Here is an 11368-nt window from a genome sequence, read left to right on the forward strand (position 1 = left end):
GTATAGGCTATATTACATGTATTTAGTGTATTATTGGGGCAGCAGGGTAGCCTAGTGGTTAGAATGTTATGTAAGGATCAGACTGTATAGGCTATATTACATGTATTTAGTGTATTATTGGGGCAGCAGGGGAACCTAGTGGTTAGAATGTTATGTAAGGATCAGACTGTATAGGCTATATTACATGTATTTAGTGTATTATTGGGGCAGCAGGGTAGCCTAGTGGTTAGAATGTTATGTAAGGATCAGACTGTATAGGCTATATTTCATGTATTTAGTGTACAGTGGGGCAAAAAAGTATTTAGTCAGCCACCAATTGTGCAAGTTCTCCCACTTAAAAAGATGAGAGAGGCCTGTAATTTTCATCATAGGTACACTTCAACTATGACAGACAAAATGAGAAAAAAAATCCAGAAAATCACATTGTAGGATTTTTAATTAATTTATTTGCAAATTATGGTGAAAAATAAGTATTTGTATCACTGGTTAGCGGACAAATCAGGTTGTAGGTGCTGTTGAAACTAACACAACTAAAAAAACACATGGAAATGGGAGATATATTTTACCTCCCTGGTTAGAGGACAACCTGCAGAAGACAGTCAGCTACATTTTGGAGAGATGCATTTAAATTTAGAGGTCGTTAAACAAAGGAACGCAACACTTATTTTTCACCACTCATCGATATCATGTTGAAATCATTTGCGTGAGAGTCTGGAGATGAGTTTGTCCTGTTAAAACTAACAGCTCAAAAACCACATGGAATCTGGGAATAATGTGTACATCACTGGTTAGAGGACAACTTGTAGAAAACATCTAGCTACATTTTGATTCAAGTGGGTCACCAATGCTGTAAGTGTAACACAGCTCTTTTTGTGTTATTCACTTTCTGTTATATCATATAAATATCACTCTTTCAATTCAGAGCCTGGATTTTCCCCCTGAGGCTAATATCCATATCATGCAGAAATCAATTGAACAGGGGGCAAACGTTTAGTGTTCTACATTGTGACATTAATTCATTGATATCATGAAACAACTCCATCATTAATGTATTTTCTGATGTTTGATCAGAGATCTTTTATCAGAGTATCTCTTGCCACATTGACCACAGCTATGAGATTTCTCTCCTGTGTGTGTTCTCTTGTGTATAATCAGATGGCTAGATGTAGTATAATTCTTCCCACATTGTTCACAGCTATGAGGTTTCTCTCCTGTGTGTGTTCTCTGGTGTACAATCAGATGACTAGATGTCGTAAAATTCTTCCCACATTGTTCACAGCTATAAGATTTCTCTCCTGTGTGTGTTCTCTGGTGTATAGTCAGATGGCTAGATGTAGTAAAATTCTTCCCACATTGTTCACAACTATAAGGTTTCTCTCCTGTGTGTGTTCTCTGGTGTGATACCAGGTTGCTTGACTGAGTAAAATTCTTCCCACATTGATAACAGCTGTAAGATTTCTCTCCTGTGTGTGTTCTCTGGTGAGATAACAGGCTGCTTGACTGAGTAAAACTCTTCCCACATTGATCACAGCTATAAGGTTTCTCTCCTGTGTGTGTTCTCTGGTGTACAATCCGATGGCAAGATGTAGTAAAACTCTTTCCACATTGATCACAGCTATAAGGTTTCTCTCCTGTGTGAATTCTCATGTGTACTTTTAGTGAATTTGATCTTAAGTAACTCTTCCCACAGTCAGAGCAGCAGTGAGATTTCTTCCCTGTTGGTCTCCACTGGTGTTTCTTGAGGTGTTCTGATCTGGAGGGACTCTTCTCTGCCTCGTCAGCTTCATGATGTTGTTGAGGCTCCCCAGAGGATCCACGATAGTCACGTCTCTCTCCTGTGTGAACAACAAGTCAGACAGATGGTTAAAGGCCCACAACAGCAGAAATCCACTGTAAAAGGTGATGCCAACAGTGTAGCCATGATGTTGTACAACAATTGACATCTGTAATGAATGTTAAAATTATTTGACAATTGTCTTAAGACAGTCAAGTGAGCAACAATAGTCATATTTTGTCTTGTTTTCACATTAGTAGTAACAATGATGATTGTAGGCTAGAAATAAGTTATTACAGTTGCTGAACCCCTAAGCAGTGTGCCAGACAACCTTTGGTCACCAATATAGGCCCCTTTCTGTGTTTGCCAAAATAGGCGCTCAAGGGCAATGCACACGGAATTTGGTTGCAGAAACTCCTCCATGCTAATGTGGAAACCGCTCGTCATACCAACAACATAGACCTACTGTAGGACCCATAACCTCCCCTAACAACAACATAGACCTACTGTAGGACCCATAACTTCCCCTAACAACAACATAGACCTACTGTAGGACCCATAACTTCACCTAACAATAACATAGACCTACTGTAGGACCCATAACTTCACCTAACAACAACATAGACCTACTGTAGGGCCCATAACTTCCCCTAACAACAACATAGACCTACTGTAGGACCCATAACTTCACCTAACAATAACATAGACCTAGGATTATAAACAATTTAATATTCCAGGTCAAACATGGAAACTAAAATGTGTTTGTCATGACATTTCATAACCTGATCACCAGATAATTGTGTTAATAAACCCACTGGGCTCCTCTGTAATGTGTTGTCATTCTAAATGTCCTGAATGAAGGAAAATAGCTCTGTGTTGTACAATAGCCTATCCATTAAGTAACAGTTCTCTACACATGAGCTAAGTATCTCTGTGTCCAAACAGAGTAACGAGACGCTACTGTAAATCAAGCAGACAGTAACATTATAAACGTATTCATAGTGTAGTGAATTCAGGGGGAAGTCCTGAGCTGAACTCAAACCTGGTCCAGCGACTGTCAAGCCAACACTTTAGAAATGTTATGCCAAGATATCTGAACTTCTTGATGAGGTCGCAAGGTTTTGGGTTGAGGTTGCTACAATAGCTTTCTCTATGAATGTGAGAGTGGTTACATTTCTCCAGCCCCCATCCTCAGCTGTTTACCAAACCAAGTCTCAGGGCAGCCATTTTTGTTGCTGTTTAAATCCTAGATTGTCCCTTTAAAAAGCCAAATCAATCGATCAACCAATCTGCAGTTCAAACAATAACAAAGATGTCATTCCACCTGTTTTGGTAATAAGATGATGGATGATGGTCTGGAGAAATGTAACTCCTCTCACATTCAGAGACAGACCTACGGATGCAAGGACTGACCATCCATGAAATCAACATTATAGTTTTAACCATGTTGAGGCTATACAGTGTTGATTTACATTGTTTCTAAACATTGGAATAAAAATCTTATTTGGGGTTCTGATGGGGTACAACAGTTGAACTAAGCTCATGAGGTATGTGTTATATTCTTCAAGAATCAATGGCTGTAAATAATATAAAAGTAGCAATTACATATTTCCCCTTTAACACCACACATCAGTTCAACAACTGCAGAGTTTGTGCCTCTGTTTTTAAGACAGTACTTACTAGTGTTAATCACGGCCCGGTTTCTCAAAACCATCTTACGGCTGAGTTCACCGTCAGAACCATAGGATGCCTTAAGAAGCGTTGGGGAAACCGGGCCCAGATATCCAGTTTCCTCCTCTTCGTCCTCCTCCTCCTTTTTCGATGTGACAGTCATCTCACCTTCCCCCTCTTTCACTCCAAAAACTGCATCCTCCTCTCTCTCCGCTTCCTCTTCTTTTACTGTAACATCCTCCTCCTCTTTCACTCTGAACGAGTCCTCCTTTTCTTCCACAGAAACGTCTTTCTCTTCTTCTTTCACGGTAACAGCCTCACCCTCTACTTGTTTTTGTATTGTAACATCCTTCTCTTCCTCCTCCTCTTTCAGGAGAGCTTCTTTCTCCGTCCAGAAGACCTCCTCTTCTTTAGCAGGAGGAGAGCAGCTTAGTGAACTCATGGTCGGAGATGTTCGCTAGCTAGCATTAGCAACTAGCCTTGTTCTAAGCTAATTTAGCAAACCAGCTAGCTGACAAACAACATATTTATATAATTAAATAGGCCAACACGTACATACGACAGAAGTGTGTTTAATACACAGCGACTAACGTACACCAAAACAGTGTAAAGAGAGTGAATGTTGTAGCTCTGTTTGCTATAAAGTTACCGAGGTGTCTGTTGTTGTTGAAGGAGCGTCCCGTCCACTAGATTATACGTCACACTGGCAGCGTCGCCTGAACGGAAAAGACGCACATCGCCATCTGCTGACTGGAGGGGCAACGCAGTTGAGGAACCAAAAGTTTATTTTTAATTTATTTCATTAAAGTTGATTATCATATTAAGTCGTTCAAAGAAAAGCATGTGTTGATTGATTCGTTTTTAATGAGTGATAATTTAAAACAAACTTTAGACCCACTACATATTTACATTGAACCATAGTTCTGACATGGATCATTATGACCCCAGAGGCATATCTTTTATCACAGCCAAAATGTGGTTTGTTCAATTCATCCAATATTTCATGACTTTGTCAATCAACTTGTTCTCAATAAATCTAAATCCTGGTTTAGTGTTTCTGTATCAATGTGGACTTTTAACGAATTAAAATCCTTAGGAGTCATTTTGACTCCAGCCAAAAACACCTTTGATAAATAGGATGTTTATTTCAAATCAAAATGAAATCACATTTTATTGGTCACATAGACGTGTTTAGCAAATGTTATTGCAGGTGTAGCAAAATGCTTGTGTTTCTAGCTCCGACAGTGTAGTAATATCTAACGAGTAATATCTAATAATTGCACAACATATACCCAATACACACACATCTAAGTATTTGAATGTAGGTTCCTCTGTAGACATGATCCATCCCACCAGAGGGCACCTGTATCAGTGGTTTTGACCTGATAGACACCTGCAGACACACAGTATAGTGCCTTCCATGTTCTCTCCTAAGATTGGACTTTCTATACCACGTATCACCTGACTGTGTACAAAACTGCCAATGATAGAAACCTCTTCCAGTGGTAGACAGTGTATTCATTAAGTATTCAGACCCCTTCACTTATTCCACATTTAGTTACGTTACAGCTTCATTATAAAATTGAATATGTTTTTCCCCTCATCAATCTACACACAAAACCCCATAATAACAAACCAAAAACAGATTTGAAATTTTTGCAAATGTATTTACTTAAGTATTCAGACCCTTTGCTATGAGACTCAAAATTGAGCTCAGATGCATCCTGATTCCATTGATCATCCTTGAGATGTTTCTACAACTTGGAGTCCACCTGTGGTAAATTCAATAAATTAGACATGATTTGGAAAGGCACACAACTGTCTATATAAGGTCCCACAGTTTACAGTGCATGTCAGAGCAAAAACCAAGCCATGAGGTCAAAGGAATTGTCCGTAGAGATTTAAGACAGGATTGTGTCGAGGCACAGATCTGGGGAAAGGTACCAAAAATGTCTGCAGCATTGACGTTCCCCATGAACAAAATGGCCACCATCATTCTTAAATGGAAGAAGTTTGGAAACACCAATACTCTTTCTAGAGCTGGCCGCCCGGCCAAACTGAGAAATCGGGGGAGAAGGGCCTTGGCCAGGGAGGTGAACAAGAACCCGATGTTCATTCTGACAGAGATCCAGATTTCCTCTGTGGAGACGGGAGAACCTTCCAGAAGGACAACCATCTCTGCAGCACTCCACCATTAGCACTCCACCAATCCCCATTAGTTCCTGCCAAGGCAGCAGCTACTCTTCCTGGGGTCCAGCAAAAATAAAGGCAGTTATACCATTTTAAAAACATGACAATAAATTCACAACACACTGTGTCCTCAGTCACCTCATCCCAGAGAGGTTTACATGGTTATGAAAACATCAGACCAGGGTGAGTCTAAACAAAACAGCCCTGTGGGGAAAATGAATGGAACCATCTCCCTGTTTGACCTCTAGTTGTTGTGGATATTATGACTCTACAGAGACACACAGTGGACGTGTCAAAATATGTTCCATTGATAAATCACACTTTATTTAACCTCAATGTCATCTTGTGTTTACATGGCATTGTAGATTTTAGCTGTATATAGGATGTATTTGGGATGTTTTCAGTGTGTTTTTAACCCTTTCAGACAATGGATTAATCACAATTAAAAATAGTGCACTAACATTACACAAAGTGAACTCAAGTCTGACAGCCCAAACAAACACACACATTCTCAGTCAGAAACACAAGTCAGAACACAGCCTCTCGATTCTCTCATGTGTTTTCAGGTTCTCTGACTGGGAAAATGTCTTTCCACAATGAGAGCAGTGGTATGTCTTCTCCTCCTGTGTATTTGTATGTATTCTTTCATGCTCTTTCAGGTACCTTAACCGGGTAAATCTCTCTCCACACTGGGAGCAGCGGTACATCTTCTTACCTGTGTGTGTCCTCTCATGCTTGTTCAGGTTTCCTACCTGGCCAAAACTCTTTCCACAATGGGAACATTGGAAAAGCTTTTCCCCTGTGTGTCCCCTCTCATGTGTTTGCAGGCTCCCTAACTGGGTAAACGTCATTCCACATTGGGAACAGTGGTAAGGCTTCTCTCCAGTGTGTATTCTCTTATGTGTTCTCAGGCTCCCTAACTGAGTAAAACTCTTTCCACACTGGGAGCAGTGATGTCGTCCTGCTGGTTTGGACGTCTCGGGGTCTGGTTTCCCTGAAGGACTCTTCCTGCGGTCAGAAGGAGAGTCTGGTCTCTCTCCTGTCAAAGACAAACAGATGATTTAATTAAACAGAGACCTGAATGAAACCTCCACATGATAAAACTTCCTATGATGTTTAATCTAGACTAGATCCCTCAATCACCTGAAGTAACTTTTCACAAGTGTTATTACAGCCACTACAAAATGCAGGTCTCTGTGTGGTTCTTAGTCAGAGAGGATGGTCTAGAATGTCATTGTATGCTGTAGCGTTTACACCAGTCCAGCCTACGCTTGACACTCTAGCAATGATAAAGTACTTTATGATGAGGCGAAAATTAAATAAACGATTTGGTATCATTTTTATTATGGAATATTGAATAAGTGTGCTTCAAACGGTTTGCTTGGAATGATTTGTAGCCATCGTCTCGACTAACTGTGCATGAGAGTCCATTCAACTGAGTTGCCCTACCTGAAAAAACGCCATTCCGTAAAGTGTATTCGCGCACGCAAATTCAGAAAGAAACCGAAGAGCAGATGGCTTGACCGCGTTTTGCGACTGTCGGCTCACTTGACCGCAGTCAACGGTGGGCTGGAAATCGCCTCCAGTTTAGTACAGTGGAACTGCAGTATTGAATGAAGGCAAGTCCATTACGTGAGACATTAAAGTTGTGATTTTGGGTGCAAATCCATTGTTAAAGTTTTGTTGTTGGCCAGCTTCTTGATGCTATTCACATCTTACAGTGTAGCTTTATTAATTCCTACATTAAAAAACGGCATTTAAGCTCAGAACTAGAGTAGAATGACGTTTTAAAACCACGTATCAGTTCAACAACTATTTTCAAGACAGGACTTACTGGTGTTACTCAGATCTTCTGTCTCCTCCTCTTCTTTCCTCTCCTCCTCCTTCAATATGACAGTTATCTCTCCTTCATTCACTCCAGAAAAAGTATAATCGTTTTCTTCCTCTTCTTTCTGTATAACAGCCTCACCCTCTACTTCTTCGTTTACTGTGACATCCTCCTCTTCATTCTCCTCTTTCACGACAACGTTCAGCCAAATACCTTCTTTCTCCTTCCAGCAGACCTCTTTTTTAGCAGGAGGGCAGCAGCTTGCTGAGCTCATGTTCGGGGCGACTAGCCTAGTGATAGGCTCATTTATTAAGTCAGCTACCGTTACCTGACTAAACGGAAATATGACATGAAATGGGGAAACTAGTTAAAAGACAGAATTATGTTCCAAATACAGAAGTAAATATAGACCGAAGCAGTCTGAACAGCTTGAACGTTTCCGCTCGGAAGCTGCCGAGGTGACTGACGAGATGTTGTTGAGGAAGCGTCCCGTCCACTACATTATACGTCACTCTGATAGCATCGCCTGAAAAACGCATATCGCCATCTGTTGACTGGAGTGGTTAACGCAGATAAATGTTTATTTTATTTCCAGACAAAAAGTGCATTTTTACATTTCTTTCATTAAATATAATATATATATAAGTCAGACAACTGCAGATTTGTAATAAGTATGAATTTAAAATCTACTTATACATTCTACCAACCCAACAGATGGTTCTACTACAGTGAATATTAACCAATGAGGTGGGTCTTTACACATTCTACCAACCCAACAGATGTTTCTACTACAGTGAATATTAACCAATGAGGTGGGTCTTTACACATTCTACCAACCCAACAGATGTTTCTACTACAGTGAATATTAACCAATGAGGTGGGTCTTTACACATTCTACCAACCCAACAGATGGTTCTACTACAGTGAATATTAACCAATGAGGTGGGTCTTTACACATTCTACCAACCCAACAGATGTTTATACTATGAAGACTTTCAGGTTAATTGAAGTTAAATTCCCAAAAAGCCTAAACAGGTTTGGTCATTATCAGGTATTATTATTATCAGGTATCTCGGGGCGAACCCATTCCAGGGCTTGGGCCCCTCTCTCGGGGCGAACCCATTCCAGGGCTTGGGCCCCTCTTTCGGGGCGAACCCATTCCAGGGCTTGGGCCCCTCTCTCGGGGCAAACCCATTCCAGGGCTTGGGCTCTCTCTCGGGGCGAACCCATTCCAGGGCTTTGGCCCCTCTCTCGGGGCGAACCCATTCCAGGGATTGGGCCCCTCTTTCGGGGCGAACCCATTCCAGGGCTTGGGCCCCTCTTTCGGGGCGAACCCATTCCAGGGCTTTGGCCCCTCTCTCGGGCGAACCCATTCCAGGGCTTTGGCCCCTCTCTCGGGCGAACCCATTCCAGGGCTTTGCTCCTCTCTCGGGCGAACCCATTCCAGGGCTTGGGCCCTCTCTCGGGCGAACCCATTCCAGGGCTTTGGCACCTCTCTCGGGCGAACCCATTCCAGGGCTTTGGCACCTCTCTCGGGAGAACCCATTCCAGGGCTTTGGCTCCTCTCTCGGGGCGAACCCATTCCAGGGCTTTGGCTCCTCTCTCGGGGCGAACCCATTCCAGGGCTTTGGCACCTCTCTCGGGGCGAACCCATTCCAGGGCTTTGGCACCTCTCTCGGGGCGAACCCATTCCAGGGCTTTGGCTCCTCTCTCGGGGCGAACCCATTCCAGGGCTTTGGCTCCTCTCTCGGGGCGAACCCATTCCAGGGCTTTGGCACCTCTCTCGGGGCGAACCCATTCCAGGGCTTTGGCACCTCTCTCGGGGCGAACCCATTCCAGGGCTTTGGCTCCTCTCTCGGGGCGAACCCATTCCAGGGCTTTGGCACCTCTCTCGGGGCGAACCCATTCCAGGGCTTTGGCACCTCTCTCGGGGGGAACCCATTCCAGGGCTTTGGCTCCTCTCTCGGGGCGAACCCATTCCAGGGCTTTGGCACCTCTCTCGGGGCGAACCCATTCCAGGGCTTTGGCACCTCTCTCGGGGGGAACCCATTCCAGGGCTTGGGCCCCTCTCTCGGGGCGAACCCATTCCAGGGCTTTGGCCCCTCTCTCGGGGCGAACCCATTCCAGGGCTTTGGCTCCTCTCTCGGGGCGAACCCATTCCAGGGCTTTGGCTCCTCTCTCGGGGCGAACCCATTCCAGGGCTTGGGCCCCTCTCTCGGGGCGAACCCATTCCAGGGCTTGGGCCCCTCTCTCGGGGCGAACCCATTCCAGGGCTTTGGCCCCTCTCTCGGGGCGAACCCATTCCAGGGCTTGGGCCCCTCTTTCGGGGCGAACCCATTCCAGGGCTTGGGCCCCTCTTTCGGGGCGAACCCATTCCAGGGCTTTGGCCCCTCTCTCGGGGGGAACCCATTCCAGGGCTTTGGCCCCTCTCTCGGGGCGAACCCATTCCAGGGCTTTGGCTCCTCTCTCGGGGCGAACCCATTCCAGGGCCTTGGCTCCTCTCTCGGGGCGAACCCATTCCAGGGCTTTGGCCCATATGCTCACATGCCACAGGCCCAAAGGCCCAAAGCCCATAGCCCTGCCCTGGTACTTTCATAGGCTTTCAGGACTATACACATGACATATTATGTCGTATATTAGGTATAACGAAAATGTACTTTATTTAGTCACATAACTACAGCTGTAAATACTACTGGATAAAGGCTTCTGCTATTGAATACATTAAATGATTTATAACACCTGGAGCAACCTTAAATTGTCCCTGCATTTTTTTTATCCCCTTCAGAACATTTATGAGAGTTTGAGATAGTGACCTTTGGAGAGAGTTTTTCCAAACTGCCAACCTTTTGTTTTCAAATGGCATTAATGCAAATTCAACTTGTGAGAAAACCCCCACTCAGAGGTGTGATATTCCCTCCCTTCACCAAACAATTTGCCCTGAATAGAATATTTAAATGTATAAAGGGGTTGGGCCTATCTGATTGTAAATATAAAGACCTTTCCAGAGTCTGAACTCATTCACTACAGAACGTTATACTGTGAGACACTTAGAAGGAGCTGGAGTTGGATTATTGCCTTTTTCCCATATTCTGAAGACATTTAATTGAGAATTGACTTCCTTCTCCTTGGAGGAAGATGGCATCTGCAACTGCTACTGGTTCAAGGTAAGTTCTCTCTAAATGCAGGGAATAGCACACCTCTCAGTGGGGGTTGTATACTCTCATTTGGCTCTTTCTCTTAAATCAGACCATAAATGAATTGCTTTCTATCATGTTTCACAGAGGGTTAGAGGGGGAGAGTGTGCAGAATGTTTTTTAAATCACTTGGCAACTCTTTATTTATGCGTTTTGTGTCGCGCAGTGAGGGTTGATAAATGATGGTCTGTGATTGTTAGCTGGCGTGCTATCCTCAGATAATAGAATTGTTTGCTTTCACTGTAAAGCATTTTTGAAATCTGACATGCTGGCTGGATTCACAACAAGTGTCGCTTTAATTTGGTATATTGAATGTGTGAATTTCATGAAAGTTTAATTTTACAGTAATTTATTTGAATTTGGCGCTCTGCATTTTCACTGGATGTTGGCCAGGTGGGACGCGTCCCACATATCCCAGAGAGGGTTTAAGTAATAACTTCATTACATGTACTTATTGTGCATTCACTGTCTTACAGAAAACAAAGAAGGATCCCTATTGTGTGCAGAGTGTGCATGAAGAACCAGGAAAACATCATCTATACATCTCCACAGAGTGTGCATGAAGAACCAGGAAAACATCATCTATACATCTCCGCAGAGTGTGCATGAAGAACCAGGAAAACATATCTATACATCTCCACAGAGTGTGCATGAAGAACCAGGAAAACATAATCTATACATCTCCACAGAGTGTGCATGAAGAACCAGGAA

General features: G+C 43.3%; 1 protein-coding gene across 2 annotated transcripts; it reads right to left on the reverse strand.

The window, feature by feature from the left end:
* Positions 1 to 431: 431 nt before the first annotated feature.
* On the reverse strand, positions 432 to 7954 carry LOC127916996 (zinc finger protein 391-like). 2 transcript variants are annotated; one of them, XM_052500454.1, is made up of 3 exons: positions 7677 to 7954; positions 3455 to 6674; positions 432 to 1835 (listed from the first exon to the last, which is right to left on the reverse strand). In XM_052500454.1, the coding sequence occupies exons 2-3, from the start codon at positions 3885 to 3887 to the stop codon at positions 1045 to 1047; spliced, it is 1224 nt and encodes a 407-aa protein (XP_052356414.1). In that variant the 5' UTR covers positions 3888 to 6674; positions 7677 to 7954; the 3' UTR covers positions 432 to 1044. The 2 variants fall into 2 exon arrangements, with proteins under 2 accessions (XP_052356414.1, XP_052356413.1); XM_052500453.1 differs by having other exon boundaries at positions 7470 to 7954.
* Between the last annotated feature and the right edge of the window lie 3414 nt (positions 7955 to 11368).

The sequence above is a fragment of the Oncorhynchus keta genome, unplaced genomic scaffold (genome assembly GCF_023373465.1).
Source record: "Oncorhynchus keta strain PuntledgeMale-10-30-2019 unplaced genomic scaffold, Oket_V2 Un_contig_1056_pilon_pilon, whole genome shotgun sequence".
In the NCBI taxonomy this organism is placed as follows: Eukaryota; Metazoa; Chordata; class Actinopteri; order Salmoniformes; family Salmonidae; genus Oncorhynchus; species Oncorhynchus keta.

Coding starts and splice junctions, on each gene's coding strand:
- LOC127916996 (XM_052500454.1), bottom strand. CDS start 3,887: ATGAGTTCACTAAGCTGCTCTCCTCCTGCTAAAGAAGAGGAGGTCTTC. Junction 1,836..3,454: donor CCGGGCCGTGATTAACACTA/GTAAGTACTGTC, acceptor TTGTTCACACAG/GAGAGAGACGTGACTATCGT.